Consider the following 20,704-nt stretch of genomic DNA (forward strand, 5'->3'; position numbering starts at 1 on the left):
TCCTTGTTTTGCTACCTTGGGTGTGATGGAAGGTGTTGTGTCTGTAGATTAATTAAATGGGCCTTCCTAGAAGCGGGAAACTCTGAGTGCAATTATTGGTTGATGCAATTTAGGCGGGAGTTTCCGGGCTGGGGATTGGCCACTGTTGAATGTAGCAGACTATATAAGGGGAAGTTAAACGGTTAATCGGCAGTTGACTTATGCATGTGTTAATAAACGTTCTTGCACTAAACCTCACGGTGTCGATCGTCTATTCGAACCTAACAATTGGCGACGAAGGTGGGATAGACGGCGGATCAGTGAAGGAACGGCAAAATCAGCTGTGCGCAAGGCGGAAAAAATTTGATCGCAGTCAACCAAGTACGTCGCTACCGAAAAGACCTAATAATGGCTCAAGTCGGCTCGCTGAAAGAGTTTGATCCGCGATTTCCAGAAGACTGGGAAGAATATGTTGGCCAGGTTGAAGGGTTCCTGTTAGTAAACGGCATTACGGACGACAGAAAGAAAGCCGCGGCTCTTTTGACCATTAGCGGTACGCCTGTGTATCAGATTGCCGTCGGCCTGTGTCAACCACTGCCGGTGTCCAGCGTCTCGTATGCAGACTTATTGGCAAAATTGAAGGTTCACTTCACGCCAAAAAGGTCTGAGTTATTTTGGAGACGGATTTTTGAGAAAAGGAATCAAAGACCTGGCGAATCGATTACACAGTTCATGGCAGTGGTGAGAGAGGCGGCTTTGAGGTGCAAATATGACAACCTCGAAATAAGGGTCCGAGATCGAGTGGTGCTCGGCTTGCGGGACGAGAATTTACAAAATCGAATCATCGCTAAGCCCACGGGAGACCTGCAGGAAGTCCTCGACGAGTTATTGACTTACGAATCAACGGGAACGCGAGACCCCCCCGAAATAGCATGGGCTCTGCAGCCGAAATCAATCTTGAAAGCCATGTGGACAGCGGGGAGGTGGACCAACAATGGGAGGCCGACATCGCTGAAATCTCCAGACGATTTGGAAAAATGGCTACCAGACCACCGCGTACCGAAGTACCAGACCAGGCCCGAAGACAACAGCCGCAAGCTGCGCAAAGATCACCACGGGACAGCCAACCCAGACCGAGAGACTTGGACAATAGATGTGGTAGCTGTGGGGGTAACCACCCCAGATCAACTTGCAGATTCCGCATGGCAAAATGCAGATCGTGCGGAAAGACCGGCCACATCCAGGCCATCTGCCGCAACCGGACGCGAGACAACCGAATCCACGAAATGGACGTCTGGGCCGAAGGTAAGGTAAGCCCCTGGGATCGTGGCATAGAGACCCTTAGACCTAGGGCACGACAATCCAACCGCGGGGTGGGGGCGCGAGTCAACCACATAGGACAACAAAAAATAAATCACATACTGAGGCCTAAATTAAAAATCGTAGTCCAATTGCAAGGAATACCCTGCAAAATGGAGGTAGATTCTGGGGCCTCAGTATCAATAATTTCATGCGGAACCTTGAAGTACATTGAACGGAAAAGCGGTCACAAAATTCCACTTAAACCGACAGGAATCCAGTTAGCCGATTTTCAAAGATCCCCCATAACCATTAAGGGTAAAATCACCATTAGGGTTACTTATAAGGGGTTCAATGGGTCATTGGACCTGTTAGTGACCGAGGGCCAAAGAACTAGCTTGGTAGGCCTTAATTGGTTCCCTGCTTTAGGAATTTGGGTAGGGGGAATAAATACAATTCAAAGTAAGACCCTCAAATCTGGAACGCGGACGCTGTTGCCTCGGACATTTGTGAGGCAAAACTTAATTTCTGCGCCGCCAGAAAATCATTGGACCATGTTGTGGTTTCCCTCCTTGACTGACTATCATCCAGTCTTTTTTGCAACATGGAAGTGACTTATGTAACCAGAATCCCTCCTACCATTTTGTGACCATGCCGGCTTATTAATCCTGATATATTTCATAGATTCTTTGCTCTAACTCCCTCCCCTTCTCCCCCCTCCCCTATAATAGAAGGCCCGGGTTGTAACCACTGTGGGAGAGTGGTTAAGTTTTTACATCTGCTGCCTCCCAGAGGTGAGAGCTCTGGGGGGTATTGCTCCCCCGGTTTGTATGTACCAGGTTGCCCCCCGGCTTTGACCGCCGTGAGAGGGCGGGATTCGATCTATCCCGGGATTTCCCAGCTCCAGTGGCAGTGGAGCTGGGCTGGCTCTCTGGACACTTGCCTTCGATTTATTTATTTTGAGATCCTCCCATGTTGAGTTGATCTGGTCTGCCTTGCTGTTTTTTTTGTCGGACTTGTTAAGATCATGCGTCTGACTTATTCGAGCACGACCTTATACGCTCTCAGGGGGGCCCCCCCATCCTGGGAGCGACCCGCCTTACTTTTTACACCTCCTCTTGATGAAGGGCCCGAGTGTTGGGACCCTGAGAGATGGCTGGGCATGGGTAGGGGCCTCCGATATAAGCCAAATAGGAGGCCCCTGGTTAGTTTTTTGGTTAAATTTTTTAGGAGGTTAGGGAGGGGGGTGGGAACTTCTTTTGGTTGTTCGGATATGGGGGGCAGTCCAGCAACCACTGTTCAGGCCAGGGCCGGGATTGATCGCGGAGGGGAGGAGCGGAGGTCGGTCGCCCCCGGGGCTCCAGGGCAAGTCGTGGGAATGCCTATTCCCACGACGTTAGGGAATGGCAGCAGGTGCAGGAACAGAGGGCCGTATCGACTCCAGGGAAGGCCTCTCCGCTACTTGCAAGCGGTGAGGCGTTCCGACCCTCTTGTTCTACCCCGAGGTCCCGGGAGTGAGGATGTGCAGCCTCCTGAGCTCCGGCTGGTGTACCTGAATGCCAGGTCTGTCGTTAATAAAGCTCCTCTCGTCCGTGACTTGGTCGAGGGTGAGCAGGCGGACCTGGCTTGCATCACGGAGACTTGGTTGGGCCCAGAGGGCGGTATTCCTCTGGCTGATCTCTGCCCACCAGGTTTCCGGGTGCTACACCGGCCTCGGGCTCAGGGTAGGGGTGGGGGAGTGGCTGTTGTTATGAGGGAGACCTTAGCTCCGCGGGAGGCCACCGTTCCGCAGATAGTCGGTTGTGAGTCTCTCTTTTTGAGATGCGGCCCTGGTGCGCAGTTGGGCTTGCTGCTGGTGTACCTTTCGCCTAGTCACGCAGCAGCAGCCCTGCCTGAGCTTCTCGATGTCCTCTCTGGGTTGGTGGTTGAGTTCCCGAAACTTATAGTTTTGGGGGACCTCAATCTACCATCTCTGGGAGGATCATCTGAGTTGGCTCGGGAGTTCATGGCTTCCATGACGGCCATGGACCTGACGCAAGTAATTTCAGGGCCGACTCATGAGGGAGGCCACACCCTTGACCTAGTTTTCTTATTTGGGCGGTGGTTAGATGATCTTGGTGGGGGCTCCCCAATTATTATGCCCCTGTCATGGACCGATCATCATCTCCTGCGGCTGGTCTTCCGTTTTGCCACCCCCCGCCGTGGGTGTGTGGAACCAGTTAGATGGTACCGCCCCAGACGCTTAATGGATTCCGCGAGATTCCAGGCAGCGCTGGGGTCCCCACCTGCCTCCCCCACTCACAGCTCGGCAGATGCCTTAGTGGAAGCTTGGGAAAGGGCAGCCACTGAGGCTCTTGACCGAGTTGTACCCTTGCGGCCCCTGACCCGATGCAGATCCCGTCGAGCTCCATGGTTCTCCGCGGAGCTCCGGGAGATGAAGCGCCGGAGACGGGGCCTAGAGAGCGGTTGGAGGTCCAGCCGATCCGAATCCGACCGATTGCGACTAAGAACCCATATTAGGTCTTATCTCGCTGCGATAAGGGTGGCGAGGTCTAATCACTTCGCTACCCTTATCGCGTCCGCAGATAATCGCCCGGCCGCTCTGTTTAGGGTGACTCGCTCCCTCCTTAATCAGGAGGTGAGGGAGGAACCCTTGCAGGGTCGTGCCGAGGAGTTTAACAATTATCTGTCGGACAAAATCACTCGGATTCGGACCGGTCTGGACTCCGACTGGGCAGAGTCTGGCGATCAGGACGCGGGTGGTCTTGTTGATATCACTTGGGAGGAGTTTGATTCTGTGACTCCGGAGGAAGTGGACAGGATTATGGGGAGACTGAGCTCCACCACATGTTTATTGGACCCGTGCCCTTCCTGGCTGATTTATGCAGCCCGGGAGAGGACACGCAGCTGGTTCCAGGCAGTTATATCAGCTTCTTTGAGTGAGGGTAGCTTCCCTGCCGTCTTGAAAGAGGCGGTGGTGAGGCCCCTCCTCAAGAAGCCTGCCTTGGACCCAGCTGTATTGAACAACTTTCGTCCGGTCTCCAACCTTCGCTTTCTTGCGAAGGTTGTTGAGAGTGTGGTGGCGCATCAGCTCCCTTTGGTCCTGGATGAAGCGGATTATCTAGACCCGTACCAATCGGGTTTCAGGCCCGGGCACAGCACGGAGACGGCATTGGTCGCGCTGGTGAATGATCTCTGGAGGGCTCGGGACAGGGGTCATTCCTCTGTTCTAGTCCTATTGGACCTCTCAGCGGCTTTCGATACCATCGACCATGGTATCCTGCTGCGGCGTCTCAGGGGATTGGGAGTGGGAGGCACGGTTTTACAGTGGTTCTCCTCCTATCTCCAGGGACGCTCGCAGTCGGTGTTGACAGGAGGGCAGAGGTCGACCGCGAGGTCTCTCGTTTGTGGAGTTCCTCAGGGGTCGGTCCTCTCGCCTCTCCTGTTCAACATCTATATGAAACCGCTGGGTGAGATCATTCGTGGCTTTGGAGTTGGGTATCATCAGTACGCTGATGATACCCAGCTTTTTCTTTCTACCCCAAACCACCCCAGTGATGCCCTCAACGTGATGTCCCGTTGCCTGGAGGCGGTTCGGGTCTGGATGGGGAGGAACAGACTTCAACTCAACCCCGACAAGACCGAGTGGCTTTGCATACCTTCATCCCGGGTCTATTCGGATATTCCATCTCTTTCTATGGGGGGTGAATTATTACCCCCCGTAGATAGGGCTCGCAACTTGGGAGTCCTCCTAGATTCGCGGCTTACCTTGGAAGATCACATGGTGGCCGTGACTAGGGGGGCTTTCGCCCAGGTTCGCCTGGTGCGCCAGTTGCGGCCCTATCTAAGCCGGGATGATTTATGCACGGTCACTCACGCGCTCGTGACCTCTCGTCTAGACTACTGCAACGCCCTCTACATGGGGCTTCCCTTGAGGACCACCCGGAGGCTCCAACTGGTACAGAATGCAGCCGCGAGAGTTGTGTTGGGAGTTTCCCGATACTCCCACGTGACACCTCTGCTCCGTGAGCTGCATTGGTTGCCAGTTGTCTTCCGGGTGAGATTCAAGGTGCTAGTAATGGTGTTCAAAGCCCTCCATGGCATGGGGCCGGAGTACCTCAGGGAACATCTGCTGCCGGCATCAAGCTCCCTGCGCCCTGTGCGTTCCCACAGAGAGGGCCTCCTCAGGGTGCCACCGGTCAGAGAATGCCGTCTGGTGGCCCCCAGGGGGAGATCCTTCTCTGTGGGCGCCCTGGAGCTATGGAACCAGTTACCGGTTGAGCTCCGGACGGCGCCCGATCTGCGCTCCTTTCGCCGCGATCTGAAAACATACTTGTTCGAGCAAGCCGGCCTGGCCTGAGGGGGGATTGGTGGGGTTTTTTATCATTCTTATTGGGGTTTTTACTATGTATCTATTGTATTTTAATCGGGCATGTATTTAATTATCTTTTAATTTTTGTAAATTTCTGTGTTTTATTCTTGCCCTGTACCCCGCCCTGAGTCCTTCGGGAGAAGGGCGGTATAGAAATGATAATAAATTAAATTAAAATTAAAATTAAATCTGTTTGCGATGAATTCGCAGACGTATTTGATGGATCTTTAGGTAAATACAAAGGCCCCCCCATTAATTTTAATTTGGACCCAGCAGTAAAACCCATTAGATTGAAGGCCCGGAGGGTACCTTTTGCCCTTAAACAAAAAATCGAGGCCGAGCTTGATAAGCTTGTAGGCCAAGGCGTGCTAGAACCGGTCGAGGGAGGCCTGTGGGAGACACCAATCGTCACACCCCTTAAACCTAATGGGGATGTGAGGATTTGTGCCGATTATAAAGCCACTCTAAATTTAGGAATGAAAAAACACGCTTACCCCGTCCCAACGGTGAAGCAGGTCCTCGCGATGATCCAGGACGGCGCCATCTTTGCCAAGCTCGACTTGGCGCAGGCGTATTTACAGCTTACCGTGTCTAAGGAAGCCGCCGAGGCCCAAACGATTGTTACCCACAAGGGGGCGTTTCGAGTTCACAGGCTTCAATTTGGAATTGCAGCAGCTCCAGGCATCTTTCAGGAGGTGATGGAGAGGACCTTAAAGGGCATACCTGGTGTATGCCCTTACTTTGATGATGTCCTGATTGCTGGAAAAACTGAAGAGATCTTAGCTGACCGGTTGGAACAGGTATTGGGGAAAATTAGAGCTGCAGGACTTAAATTAAAAAGGGAAAAATGTTTTATTGGAGTTAAATCAACAGAATTTTTGGGATTTAGAATTGATAAGAAGGGCATTCACCCAACAGCTGAAAAAATTAAAGCAATTAAATTGGCACCTGAACCAAAGAACAAGGCGGAGTTACAAGCCTTTTTAGGATTAGTTAATTTTTATCATACATTTTTACCACATAAAGCTGCAATTGCTGAACCATTACATAGGCTTTTAGACAAAAAAAAAACCCTTGGCAATGGCAGGAAAAACATAGAATCAGTTTTCAAACGTTAAAGGACATTTTGTCTAGCCATTCCACTGTTACACACTTTATTGAAAATGAGCCAATTTATTTAGCGTGTGATGCTTCACCTTATGGTGTCGGGGCTGTCATCAGCCATATGGATGACAAGGGTCAACAAAAGCCAATTGCATATTATTCCAGGACGCTTACAAAAGCTGAAAGGAATTATGCCCAAATTGATAGGGAAGCCTTAGCAATAGTGGCAGGTGTAAAAAAGTTTCATGATTACCTTTATGGTAGGAACTTTACCATTTACACTGACCATAAACCCTTGTTGGGATTGTTTACTACGGATAAGCAGACACCTCAGATCATGTCCCCTAGGATGCTTAGGTGGTCTATATTCCTGTCAGCATACTCGTTCTCCCTAAAACATAGACCAGGCAAAGAAATGGGCCATGCTGATGCCTTAAGCAGATTGCCCCTAACTGACACTGAGGGGGATCCTGCACCAGCGGGCCAGATTTTGTCATTACATGAAATACCTGAATGCCCATTAACTGCAAAGGACATTGCAGCGGCCACTAAGAAAGATCTAATACTTAACAGAATTTCAGCCTGGGTTCAAGGGGGTTGGCCCACCAAAAATCCAGACCCTAAATTCACACCTTATTTTAGGAGAAAAGATGAATTATCATCTCATTTAGGATGCTTGTTGTGGGGCAGCCGAGTGGTAATCCCTGAAACTCATAGGAAGTCAGTATTAGCTGAATTACACGAAGGTCACCCGGGTATCGTACGCATGAAGGCTCTAGCTAGAAGCCATTTGTGGTGGCCTGGGTTAGACACAGCAATTGAAGAGTGCGTAGCTGGGTGTTATCTATGTCAACGATCTAGGCCGGAACTGGCTCACACAACAACTCACAAGTGGGAGGCAGCTAGGAATCCTTGGTCACGCATTCATATTGATTTTGCTGGGCCATTTCAAGGCCTAACATTCCTAGTTGTGGTAGACAGCTTTTCCCGGTGGTTGGAGGTTGTGCCTGTTAAATCCATGTCTTCAGCTAAAACAATTCAGGGTTTAAGGGGCCTCTTTGCCACCCATGGGTTACCTGACGTGATTGTCTCTGACAATGGGCCCCAATTCACCTCTGCTGAATTTCAGGATTTCCTCAAGGCCAATTGGATTAGGCACTCGACTTCGGCACCCTTTCACCCGTCCACCAATGGCTTGGCTGAACGCAACGTCCGAACAACAAAAGACGCTCTGAAACGAATCATCCGCGGCAACTGGCAACAGAGATTGGCACAATTCCTTCTGTCACAGCATACTACACCGTGCACAGCTACAGGGAAGAGCCCGGCTGAGATGAGGTGAGGAAGAAGATTAACAACAAAGCTGGACAGACTTCACCCAGATAGACTACCTACAGAAGTTGAGGCGGCTATACCAACCCGGTCTCTCAACATCGGGGACTTAGTTTGGGCCAGGAACTATGGTCCGGGAGACAAATGGGTACCGGGAGTGGTCATTGACGTCACGGGGCCGTTATCTTACACTATTGAGGGGGAAGGGAATAGAGTAATTAAGAGACATATCGACCAATTAAGGAAAAGGGCCCCAGAAATTGTGCAAAATGATGTGGGCCAATTCACACAGTCCCGGGATGTCACATTCAATCCTGACCTCCCTAGCTTTACAACTACTGGGGACGGAGAGGTAGGAGTAGAAACGCAACCCAGGCTACCAAGCGCAGTGCCTCAGCAGGGCAATGAGGATTGGGAGTTGTTTCCAGTGGGTAGCTCTAGTGTATCTCATAGAGGTCCAGCACAACAACAAACTCAACAACAACAAAACAAAACACAACAACAACAAAACACTAATATTGTGCTATCAGAGCCGATGGCCCAAACACCTGGGACAATTGCCAATGGCCAGACAGCAAATGAGACGGTTGCCAACAAGAGTAATAGATACCCTACCAGGGTTCACAAGCCACCATTATATTTGAAAGACTATGTTAATAAATAACATTAGTGGGGGGGAAGGGGTGTTGTGTCTGTAGATTAATTAAATGGGCCTTCCTAGAAGCGGGAAACTCTGAGTGCAATTATTGGTTGATGCAATTTAGGCGGGAGTTTCCGGGCTGGGGATTGGCCACTGTTGAATGTAGCAGACTATATAAGGGGAAGTTAAACGGTTAATCGGCAGTTGACTTATGCATGTGTTAATAAACGTTCTTGCACTAAACCTCACGGTGTCGATCGTCTATTCGAACCTAACAGAAGTCATCTTAGTTCATTTAACAAAAGGAAGAGATGGAATGAAAGACAAAGGTTGGGTAAAATGGCACAGTTGAACAGCAAGGGCGAGTGTGCCTCCTGACTGGCAAGAGTCTTTCCTTCTCTCCAAACTAGGATACCAATGAGCATCTTTTTCTCTCTTCTTTGGAAAATAAAAGCAATCTAAAAACTAAACCAATTCCTCAGTTCAGGATGACTTGTTTAGGAACTCATTATTAAGGTGTCAGGCTGAAAGAAGAAAAGGAGGAAGTTGGTTTCCTTCTCCATAGTAGGCTCAGAGAAGGGGAAATAAGGAGATTCTTTAGTATAATGATTTCTCAAGGCTTATTCTAGACAAGGGATGTCCAACCTTGGCAATTTTAAGACTTATGAACTTCATAAAGTCTTAAAATTGCCAAGGTTGGACGTCCCTTCTTAAAAGTTGCCAAAGTTGGACATCCCTGTCCGTCTTTTCATTGCTTTATTGAGACAACTGGATCTGACAGCATCAGCAGGATGAGAGACATTCCAACAGGTTGTCAGGTGATTCCATTGTTTTGTGATTTAGTCTTTCTTTTCTAATTTAATTTTAAAAGGTTAGAGAAGATACATCTGGAGAGAGGGAGAGACAGTCAGTTAAACTAATTTGAAACCTGCCTTTCCCTTTTGACTTTAAAAAGAAAGCTAAAATCAGCATAGACTATGCTGGGTGATAATTTCTCCAGCTTTGCTTCCTGAGAGGAGTTGAAGCATTACAAGAGAAGAGCTCACCAAAGGTGCTTGTAAGAGCAAACATACTGTACACGTGTTCTTTTCCTTCAAATATGTCCTGATTGAGTTTCATTAATAAAGGGATTTCTGTGTCTCAACTAAGCTGAAATGGAGCCTTCTCATTCAATGGCAGGCTATCTTTCAGTTTTCAGGTCAGTTTCTAAATTAGTCCCATGTTCATTCATTTATTTATCAGTCTTGTATACCACACTTACAGCGAATAAGACAGAAAAGTTCCCACTTCTACATTCAACGTCACAGCCTGCCTGCCAGCTCCTCACACCAGACAGCAACTGGCAGCTGAGATACGTGAATATACATTTGCATCTCAAACAGAGGTACATGCCTGCTGACACAAATAAAGCAAAGCAGCTTCCCCAAGCCTCAGCTTCCCCAAGCCTTTTTTTCTGCTAGAAAGGAAAATGGATATCTGTAAACCCATACTGGATTTAAAAATTTCTTCAGAAGGTCCATTGGTAAGTTAAGAACTTACTGAAAACCACTGAGAGTTCTAAGAGAATTCCTGCCCTATCCCTTTGAAATGATGCTTTGATGCAAGACCAGATCTAAATTTTAACTGAGGAGACTCTGGGAAATCCATTTCATCCAAACAGTATGTGGAATCGATCAGTCCCCATGTGCTTTAGCAGTTTAGTGGGGAGGAATTATCACCACTGGCATATAATTCAGTTTTTCAAGCCAAATGGTGGATTTGTACTTGTAAGGAAAATTTTCTACCCGGTTGGATCCATCTGTGGACTCCCTTTCATGATGTTGCTAGTCAGGCTGGGCTGAAAAAGATTGACTGTCCCTGACTGGGGCTAGCCTGGATCTTGTCATGTTCACTCTACTATTGATTAATATGGGAGATAATTCACTAATGTATGACTCTGTAGGTGTTATTTGTGCCCAAAAGTTACTGTACTAGTTACATGTGAAGCAACACCAGTTAGTTAAAAAAAATCAAAATACTTTTAAACCCATGAAGTAATACCTCAGGGGTCTGAAAGTATATCACTCAAAACAAGATATATAAAACTTTTCTCTTTGGCAGAATGGAAATGACAGTTTTCTGGCTCGTGAATGAATGCTTTCCTTTTTTTTCTTTTCCTAAAAAGCCTCATTTCCCCTAATTTTTCAAGGCCATCTTCCCAAAACAAGGCTGGTGGGATGCAGTGCTGATACCCCTCACTCTCAAGAGGCTTTGAGAAAGGCAAAGAGATTGTGCAAAACATGATACTGCATCCTGCATGCTATAAGATACTACAAAACATCTATTATATAATGCAAACCGGGCATAATAAAAGCTGCCCAGAAGATATTCTTAACCCAATCTGCACTTTCTGTAGGCATGCATCTAAAAATGACAGAACAAGGCTAAATTAGATGTTGATGATTTTCTAAATAAATAAAGATGAGAAACAATTTCAGAATCTTCATTTAACTCCTGTCCCTGTAGCTTATTAATACAACCAGAAGAATTGCAATTGTAATTTTTTTTTATTTCAGGGATGGGCAGTGCTCACACTGTGGCCAAAATTATACTGTAACAACTATCAGGAGCCAAAGGATTTCTTGCAGCCACACTCTTCTTCAGCGCTTGGGTTTAGGGGATTTCTTAGGTCGGGGAGTGGATGCTTTAGAATGACCAGCTTTATCAGATGATTTCTTGTGAGAGATTTCTGCAATAGAAGATAATTGGAAGTATTAAATAATCCTTATAGCAGGGGAAAAAAAGATTGGATAGTCCATAGCTGTCCATCTGCGCAGATCTCTGAGCTATAAAAGTGCACAAGGGTGGCATACCCGCAGTCCCCAAAAGTTTTTTTTTTTAAAAAAAAAGTCAATTGAAAAAAAAGGAGGCAGAGGCAAGGATCCTTTGGTCACAATTTTCCACCTTCCCATCCAGCTTCCCACAAAGTCAATGAAGGAAGCTGGATTCGTTTAACAACTGCATTGATTCGCTTAAATGTGGCAAAAAAAGTTTGTAAAATCAACCGTCACTCACCATCTTGCTTAGCAACAAATCCTGGTCCCAACTGAGGTAAAAAATCAAGGACTACCAATAAATCACTGTAAGAGCCAGTGGCTGTGAGCCCTTTATTGATTTAGATGTTTAATATCGATATACTCAAAAGATTATTTTGTCTCCGTGATTTGCCTGAAGCTTTTTATGGGGTGCGTCACCAGTACATCTTTACTCCTTTCTCCATACATTAGGTAACATTTACAAGTTACATCTGACAGTACAGTATAACCAGATGAAATGGGCTGAAGGTATTCTAAAACGGAGCACATGATTTGGGAAGGAGAGGTCGAAAGCATCTTGTGGAATGAACATACCTCTTCGTTTTTTGCTGAATAATGTGGTTGTTATTGGTGTTGGTGTAAAACATGAATGGTGAACAGAAAACACCTGCCTCCTTAGGAGTAAGCTTTATCCCCAGAATAGAAGTACATCCAGTCTCACTGCCTGAAAGCTTGGCTGTGAGGGGAGGAGAAATTTAAAAAAAAAGCACAAGCCCAGGACAAAGCAAAAACAGAAGTAGGAAGAAATGTAGCTGATGTTCTTTTTTTTCTACTTAAGCCTGTAAAATTATTCCAGCCCTTCAAAGAGGCCTTATTTGATGGGGAACATAGAGACACAAGATTCACTTATCACTCTAACCCATCATGTTTTCCCATAATGTTGTCTGACAGTTATTTGAATTGTAGGCCATGTCACAGAGCTCTGCAATTGTGTGTGATTCTAATCATTATTCAGCAAACTATGGCTAAAACAAACAACGTAATATATCCAAAAAGATGGGAGTAAAAATAAAACATTTTCGATATTCTCATATTAGCTTTTAAAACTATTTCATGCAATCTATTTCAGTTGAATCTCAATTCTAAAATTTGTTGTTAGTTGCAAAGTCGTGTCCGACCCATCGTGACCCCATGGATGACGTTCCTCCAGGCCTTCCTGTCCTCTATCATCTTCTGGAGTCCATTTAAGCTCACGCCTACTGCTTCAGTGACTCCATCCAGCCACCTCATTCTCTGTCTTGCCCTTCTTCTATTGCCCTCAATTTTTCCCAGCATTAGGCTCTTCTCCAGTGAGTCCTTCCATATACATCATAAAAGTATATACACCAGAAATTATCACAATAACTCATTATGCCATCTCCAAGCTATTGCCTTACAGATGTATTTGGCCACAAACCTCAGAAGTTTTGAAGGCCTAAAAGAGGAATGTATTAAATGGTTTGTATTTCTTTTAGAAATTTAAAATGCCATCTTTGAGGTTTTAATCGTACCTGCTTCAGATTTTTCTGCCTTTTTGCCAAAATCTTTAACATCTGGTTCCTCATCTTCCATATCCTGGAGTTTCCTCAGAGCTTCCTCCAACTCCTCATGAAGGGCTTCTGATTTTTCCTCAGCCTCCTGGGCTCGTTTCTCAGCATCTCTAAAAGAAAAGAAGCCAAGATAGCAAGGAGTTAATATACCAAGTATAAAGACCAACTAGGTAAAATTAATGGAAACTCAATCAGAATGGGAGGCATCAAGGCCAGTCCAAGACATTTTTTTTGTCTGAAAAATGGCCAAACAAGACATGAACATACCCTTAAGCATGTATTTGCCATGTGGATGAGAATAATGGAAGCCTGCTTCTCACAAAGATGAATGTGGATAAAATGGCATAACCTCCTCTCCTTACTTTATTTAAAAGTTTTCTCTCTCTCCAGCTCATTTCAAGTAACAAAGTAGGCTGAGGAAAAATGGCTTAAAGAGATAAACTGAGTAGAATTTTCCTACCTTCTCCTGCCTAGCCCAGTTCATATCTGACAGAGGCAAAGATGGATTTAAGATGTACATGATTATCATGCATTGCTAATCTAATTTATAGAAACTCTAAGAACATTTTTGCATGTAAATCTAACTGAAACTTATTTCAGTGCGTTGTGCTGTAGAATATTCAAGAGACATTATGAGGATTTTCAGATGTCTTTTTTGTCAGCTGGGGGCGGGCCCTTTCTAATGCAGATTGCATGCAGTAATGCAAAAGGCATTTTGATTTATAAACATTCTTCTCATATACCGTATATACTTGAGTATAAGCCGAATTTTTCAGCCCACTTTTTGGGCTGAAAAATTCCACTTCGGCTTATACTCCAGTCAACAAAAAAACTTACCGAGGACTTGTGCGCGGCCGAGGCTTTGGTGCTTCCGGGATCGCGCGCACCTCTCCCAAGCCACCGCCGTCCGAGACCTGCCGAAGTTTGGGGAGGTTTGGGGAGGTGCGCGCGCACCTCCCCAAACGGCAGGTCTCCGTTCCTCCACGCCCTGCCTGCCTGCTTCTTTCCGCAGCGGAAAGAAGCAGGCAGGCAGGGCGCGGAGGAACGGAGACCTGCCGACGTTTGGGGAGGTTTGGGCGCCTCCCCAAACCTCGGCAGGTCTCCGTTCCTCCTGCCGACGTTTGGGGAGGTTTGGGCGCCTCCCCAAACCTCCCCAGGTCTCCGTTCCTCCGCGCAGACCTGCCGACGTTTGGGGAGGTTTGGGCGCCTCCCCAAACCTCCCCAGGTCTCCGTTCCTCCTGCCGACGTTTGGGGAGGTTTGGGCGCCTCCCCAAACCTCCCCAGGTCTCCGTTCCTCCACGCAGACCTGCCGAAGTTTGGGGAGGTTTGGGCGCCTCCCCAAACCTCCCCAAACGTCAGCATGTCTCCGTTCCTCCTGCCGACGTTTGGGGAGGTTTGGGCGCCTCCCCAAACCTCCCCAGGTCTCCGTTCCTCCGCGCAGACCTGCCGACGTTTGGGGAGGTTTGGGCGCCTCCCCAAACGTCGGCAGGTCTCCGTTCCTCCTGCCGACGTTTGGGAAGGTTTGGGCACCTCCCCAAACCTCCCCAGGTCTCCGTTCCTCCGCGCAGACCTGCCGACGTTTGGGGAGGTTTGGGCGCCTCCCCAAACCTCCCCAGGTCTCTGTTCCTCCTGCCGACGTTTGGGGAGGATTGGGCACCTCCCCAAACCTCCCCAGGTCTCCGTTCCTCCGCGCAGACCTGCCGACATTTGGGGAGGTTTGGGCGCCTCCCCAAACCTCCCCAGGTCTCTGTTCCTCCTGCCGACGTTTGGGGAGGATTGGGCACCTCCCCAAACCTCCCCAGGTCTCCGTTCCTCCGCGCAGACCTGCCGACGTTTGGGGAGGTTTGGGCGCCTCCCCAAACCTCCCCAGGTCTCCGTTCCTCCGCGCAGACCTGCCGACATTTGGGCGCCTCCCCAAACCTCCCCAGGTCTCCGTTCCTCCTGCCGACGTTTGGGGAGGTTTGGGCGCCTCCCCAAACCTCCCCAGGTCTCCGTTCCTCCGCGCAGACCTGCCGACGTTTGGGGAGGTTTGGGCGCCTCCCCAAACCTCCCCAGGTCTCCGTTCCTCCTGCCGACGTTTGGGGAGGATTGGGCACCTCCCCAAACCTCCCCAGGTCTCCGTTCCTCCGCGCAGACCTGCCGACGTTTGGGGAGGTTTGGGCGCCTCCCCAAACCTCCCCAGGTCTCCGTTCCTCCGCGCAGACCTGCCGACGTTTGGGAAGGTTTGGGCACCTCCCCAAACCTCGCGCAGACCTGCCGACGTTTGGGAAGGTTTGGGCACCTCCCCAAACCTCGCGCAGACCTGCCGACGTTTGGGGAGGCGCCCAAACCTTCCCAAACGTTGGCAGGTCTGCGCGGAGGAACGGAGACCTGGGGAGGTTTGGGGAGGCGCCCAAACCTCCCCAAACGTCGGCAGGTCTGCGCGGAGGAACGGAGACCTGGGGAGGTTTGGGGAGGCGCCCAAACCTCCCCAAACGTCGGCAGGTCTGCGCGGAGGAACGGAGACCTGGGGAGGTTTGGGGAGGTGCCCAAACCTCCCCAAACGTCAGCAGGAGGAACGGAGACCTGGGGAGGTTTGGGGAGGCGCCCAAACCTTCCCAAACGTCGGCAGGTCTGCGCGGAGGAACGGAGACCTGGGGAGGTTTGGGGAGGCGCCCAAACCTCCCCAAACGTCGGCAGGTCTGCGTGGAGGAACGGAGACCTGGGGAGGTGCCCAAACCTCCCCAAACGTCGGCAGGAGGAACGGAGACCTGGGGAGGTTTGGGGAGGCGCCCAAACCTCCCCAAACGTCGGCAGGTCTGCGCGGAGGAACGGAGACCTGGGGAGGTTTGGGGAGGCGCCCAAACCTCCCCAAACATCGGCAGGTCTGCGCGGAGGAACGGAGACCTGGGGAGGTTTGGGGAGGCGCCCAAACCTCCCCAAACGTCGGCAGGTCTGCGTGGAGGAACGGAGACCTGGGGAGGTTTGGGGAGGCGCCCAAACCTCCCCAAACGTCGGCAGGAGGAACGGAGACCTGCCGACGTTTGGGGAGGTTTGGGGAGGCGCCCAAACCTCCCCAAACGTCGGCAGGTCTGCGCGGAGGAACGGAGACCTGCCGACGTTTGGGGAGGTTTGGGGAGGCGCCCAAACCTCCCCAAACGTCGGCAGGTCTGCGCGGAGGAACGGAGACCTGGGGAGGTTTGGGGAGGCTCCCAAACCTCCCCAAACGTCGGCAGGAGGAACGGAGACCTGCCGACGTTTGGGGAGGTTTGGGGAGGCGCCCAAACCTCCCCAAACGTCGGCAGGTCTGCGCGGAGGAACGGAGACCTGCCGACGTTTGGGGAGGTTTGGGGAGGTGCGGGCCCTTTCTAATGCAGATTGCATGCAGTAATGCAAAAGGCATTTTGATTTATAAACATTCTTCTCATATACCGTATATACTTGAGTATAAGCCGAATTTTTCAGCCCACTTTTTGGGCTGAAAAATTCCACTTCGGCTTATACTCCAGTCAACAAAAAAACTTACCGAGGACTTGTGCGCGGCCGAGGCTTTGGTGCTTCCGGGATCGCGCGCACCTCTCCCAAGCCACCGCCGTCCGAGACCTGCCGAAGTTTGGGGAGGTTTGGGGAGGTGCGCGCGCACCTCCCCAAACGGCAGGTCTCCGTTCCTCCGCGCCCTGCCTGCCTGCTTCTTTCCGCAGCGGAAAGAAGCAGGCAGGCAGGGCGCGGAGGAACGGAGACCTGCCGACATTTGGGGAGGTTTGGGCGCCTCCCCAAACCTCGGCAGGTCTCCGTTCCTCCTGCCGACGTTTGGGGAGGTTTGGGCGCCTCCCCAAACCTCCCCAGGTCTCCGTTCCTCCGCGCAGACCTGCCGACGTTTGGGGAGGTTTGGGCGCCTCCCCAAACCTCCCCAGGTCTCCGTTCCTCCTGCCGACGTTTGGGGAGGTTTGGGCGCCTCCCCAAACCTCCCCAGGTCTCCGTTCCTCCGCGCAGACCTGCCGACGTTTGGGGAGGTTTGGGCGCCTCCCCAAACGTCGGCAGGTCTCCGTTCCTCCTGCCGACGTTTGGGAAGGTTTGGGCACCTCCCCAAACCTCCCCAGGTCTCCGTTCCTCCGTGCAGACCTGCCGACGTTTGGGGAGGTTTGGGCGCCTCCCCAAACCTCCCCAGGTCTCTGTTCCTCCTGCCGACGTTTGGGGAGGATTGGGCACCTCCCCAAACCTCCCCAGGTCTCTGTTCCTCCGCGCAGACCTGCCGACATTTGGGGAGGTTTGGGCGCCTCCCCAAACCTCCCCAGGTCTCCGTTCCTCCTGCCGACGTTTGGGGAGGATTGGGCACCTCCCCAAACCTCCCCAGGTCTCCGTTCCTCCGCGCAGACCTGCCGACGTTTGGGGAGGTTTGGGCGCCTCCCCAAACCTCCCCAGGTCTCCGTTCCTCCGCGCAGACCTGCCGACGTTTGGGCGCCTCCCCAAACCTCCCCAGGTCTCCGTTCCTCCTGCCGACGTTTGGGGAGGTTTGGGCGCCTCCCCAAACCTCCCCAGGTCTCCGTTCCTCCGCGCAGACCTGCTGACGTTTGGGGAGGTTTGGGCGCCTCCCCAAACCTCCCCAGGTCTCCGTTCCTCCGCGCAGACCTGCCGACGTTTGGGAAGGTTTGGGCACCTCCCCAAACCTCGCGCAGACCTGCCGACGTTTGGGAAGGTTTGGGCACCTCCCCAAACCTCGCGCAGACCTGCCGACGTTTGGGGAGGCGCCCAAACCTTCCCAAACGTTGGCAGGTCTGCGCGGAGGAACGGAGACCTGGGGAGGTTTGGGGAGGCGCCCAAACCTCCCCAAACGTCGGCAGGTCTGCGCGGAGGAACGGAGACCTGGGGAGGTTTGGGGAGGCGCCCAAACCTCCCCAAACGTCGGCAGGTCTGCGCGGAGGAACGGAGACCTGGGGAGGTTTGGGGAGGTGCCCAAACCTCCCCAAACGTCAGCAGGAGGAACGGAGACCTGGGGAGGTTTGGGGAGGCGCCCAAACCTTCCCAAACGTCGGCAGGTCTGCGCGGAGGAACGGAGACCTGGGGAGGTTTGGGGAGGCGCCCAAACCTCCCCAAACGTCGGCAGGTCTGCGTGGAGGAACGGAGACCTGGGGAGGTGCCCAAACCTCCCCAAACGTCGGCAGGAGGAACGGAGACCTGGGGAGGTTTGGGGAGGCGCCCAAACCTCCCCAAACGTCGGCAGGTCTGCGCGGAGGAACGGAGACCTGGGGAGGTTTGGGGAGGCGCCCAAACCTCCCCAAACATCGGCAGGTCTGCGCGGAGGAACGGAGACCTGGGGAGGTTTGGGGAGGCGCCCAAACCTCCCCAAACGTCGGCAGGTCTGCGCGGAGGAACGGAGACCTGGGGAGGTTTGGGGAGGCGCCCAAACCTCCCCAAACGTCGGCAGGAGGAACGGAGACCTGCCGACGTTTGGGGAGGTTTGGGGAGGCGCCCAAACCTCCCCAAACGTCGGCAGGTCTGCGCGGAGGAACGGAGACCTGCCGACGTTTGGGGAGGTTTGGGGAGGCGCCCAAACCTCCCCAAACGTCGGCAGGTCTGCGCGGAGGAACGGAGACCTGGGGAGGTTTGGGGAGGCTCCCAAACCTCCCCAAACGTCGGCAGGAGGAACGGAGACCTGCCGACGTTTGGGGAGGTTTGGGGAGGCGCCCAAACCTCCCCAAACGTCGGCAGGTCTGCGCGGAGGAACGGAGACCTGCCGACGTTTGGGGAGGTTTGGGGAGGTGCGCGCGCACCTCCCCAAACTTCGGCAGGTCTCCGGACGGCGGCGGCTTGGGAGAGGTGCGCGCGATCCTGGAAGCACCGAAGCCTCGGCCGCGCGCAAGTCCTCGGTAAGCTCCGGGCGGTCACTTGCTTCGCGTCTCCTGAGGGAAGGGGGGGCGACTGGAGCGGGCGTGTTTCCTCGCCTGCTGGGCGCCGCGATTTGCCCGGGGAACGCGCGGGCCCCGAATGGCAGCGTGGAGCGAGGAAGCGGACAGCCAGGGCTTCCCCGAGAGCCGCGGCCACACAGGGTATTCCTGTGTATTCAGGCTTGCAAAATGGCGGATCGAGCCTCTGCTGGCGGCAGAGGCTTGCAGAGCGCGGATCCAGCCTCCGCCGGCGGCGGAGGCTTGCAGAACGGCGGATCGGCTTATACTCGAGTCAACAACTTTTCCCAGTTTTTGGGGGTGAAATTGGGGGTCTCGGCTTATACTCGAGTCGGCTTATACTCAAGTATATACGGTAATTTCTCTTAGAAAAGAAAAAAAATATCTTGGAAATGGACAAGACTCACGATCAGATCAGGAATCTCTATTTCTCCTGTAGCTTACTGGGGTGATTGTATTCCAGGGGGGATGCCCACAATGCCCTGCTCCCCAGCTGTAAAGTTATTATAACCATTTCTTTTCTGTGTGAATCTAGTGCAGTTGCAATATCTACAATCAATCTTCCCTATCTCCTCTAGAGCACGGGTGTCAAACTCTCCACATCACGTGACTCGTGACATATCACGACTGTTTTTGCATTGCCGGCGCTGGGGTGGGCGCGAACTTTGTATGATACAACTGGCCCACGGGCTCTAGAGTATTAGCATCCAGCTTATAGCTCTTCCATGGTACATTTATATTGTTTGGAATTAATGTTTCTTTATCCTCCTTCCATTAGTTTTGTGTTGCCACAATGATGAACCTTTGGAAAGACTTCAGGAGGACATTTCCTGAAATTTTCCTCAACTCCTAGAATTCTGTGTTAATACATAAGGAAGGCACTATGTTGGAAAATATATTGGAAAATCTCCACTATGTTGGAAAACCAGTTTGTTGTAGTGGTTAAGGCTAGAAGTTGGGAAACTTGTGAATTCTAGCCCTGTCTTAGGCACAAAGCCAGCTGGGTGAGTTTCAGCCCGTCACTTTTTCTCAGCCCTAGGAAGCAGGCAAAACCCTTCCTAAAAACTTTGCCAAGAAAACTGCAGGGTTTTGTCCAGACTGACTTGAAGGCAGCCCTCCCCCCACCGTTCTTCCCATAATGTTCTAAAGGGCTGACTTAAAACATACCAGAGATTTCAGATTCTTACCATCCCAAATCTATGTAGCAATTAGTACTCTGAAAATTCACAACTGTCAAGTCTATAGACCTCAGAGCTGGATGTTATATCAACCACCAAACAGGTTTAAATCTGCGAGAAAAGTAAATTCTCAGAGCAATGGGAGTGTGATAGCAGAATAGGAAACGTAGGAGGAATGTGTATTAATAGACATGTAGAGAAAGGCAACCTTGAAGTGTCTGATTCTCAGCTTTATCAAACATTTCTATGGCAACAGTAAGCCTGGGCAAGTCTATATCTCCCTTGATCACCTTTTTGTACTTACATGAGCCGTTCCTCCAGAATTTCTAATGAAGCTAATATCTGAAATTCCTTTTTAGAGAATTCAGTGGTTGGCTGGCTGGCATACAATTCTCTCTAGAATTAAAAGAACAAGTACTTTATGACAAGCAAAAGAAAGTGACATACTGCCTTGGCACAAAGATTACATGGAGTGTTAGGACCACTGAAATAAAAGAGCAAGTATGAAGTTAGCGACGTTAACTATTGTCCACC

The 20,704-nt window shown here is 51.0% G+C and overlaps 2 protein-coding genes across 2 annotated transcripts in view; one reads left to right on the plus strand and one right to left on the minus strand.

Moving 5' to 3' along the window:
• NPHS2 (NPHS2 stomatin family member, podocin) overlaps positions 1-10,980 on the plus strand; it is a gene marked incomplete at both ends in the record, with an annotated part of 32,775 nt that extends 21,795 nt beyond the window's left edge. The window contains 2 exons of the mRNA XM_081325529.1: positions 550-1,284; positions 10,915-10,980. Of these exons, the coding sequence (XP_081181655.1) occupies positions 550-1,284; positions 10,915-10,980 (801 nt within the window). The remainder of the gene's footprint in view (positions 1-549; positions 1,285-10,914) is intronic.
• A 332-nt stretch (positions 10,981-11,312) lies between these two features.
• Positions 11,313-20,704, minus strand: part of AXDND1 (axonemal dynein light chain domain containing 1) — a gene marked incomplete at its 5' end in the record, with an annotated part of 43,488 nt that continues 34,096 nt past the window's right edge. Inside the window, 3 exons of the mRNA XM_081325530.1 lie at positions 11,313-11,454; positions 13,072-13,220; positions 20,475-20,566. Of these exons, the coding sequence (XP_081181656.1) occupies positions 11,366-11,454; positions 13,072-13,220; positions 20,475-20,566 (330 nt within the window). The 3' untranslated portion in view covers positions 11,313-11,365. The remainder of the gene's footprint in view (positions 11,455-13,071; positions 13,221-20,474; positions 20,567-20,704) is intronic.

The sequence above is a fragment of the Vipera berus genome (genome assembly GCF_964194415.1).
Source record: "Vipera berus genome assembly, chromosome: 3".
Classification (NCBI taxonomy): Eukaryota; Metazoa; Chordata; class Lepidosauria; order Squamata; family Viperidae; genus Vipera; species Vipera berus.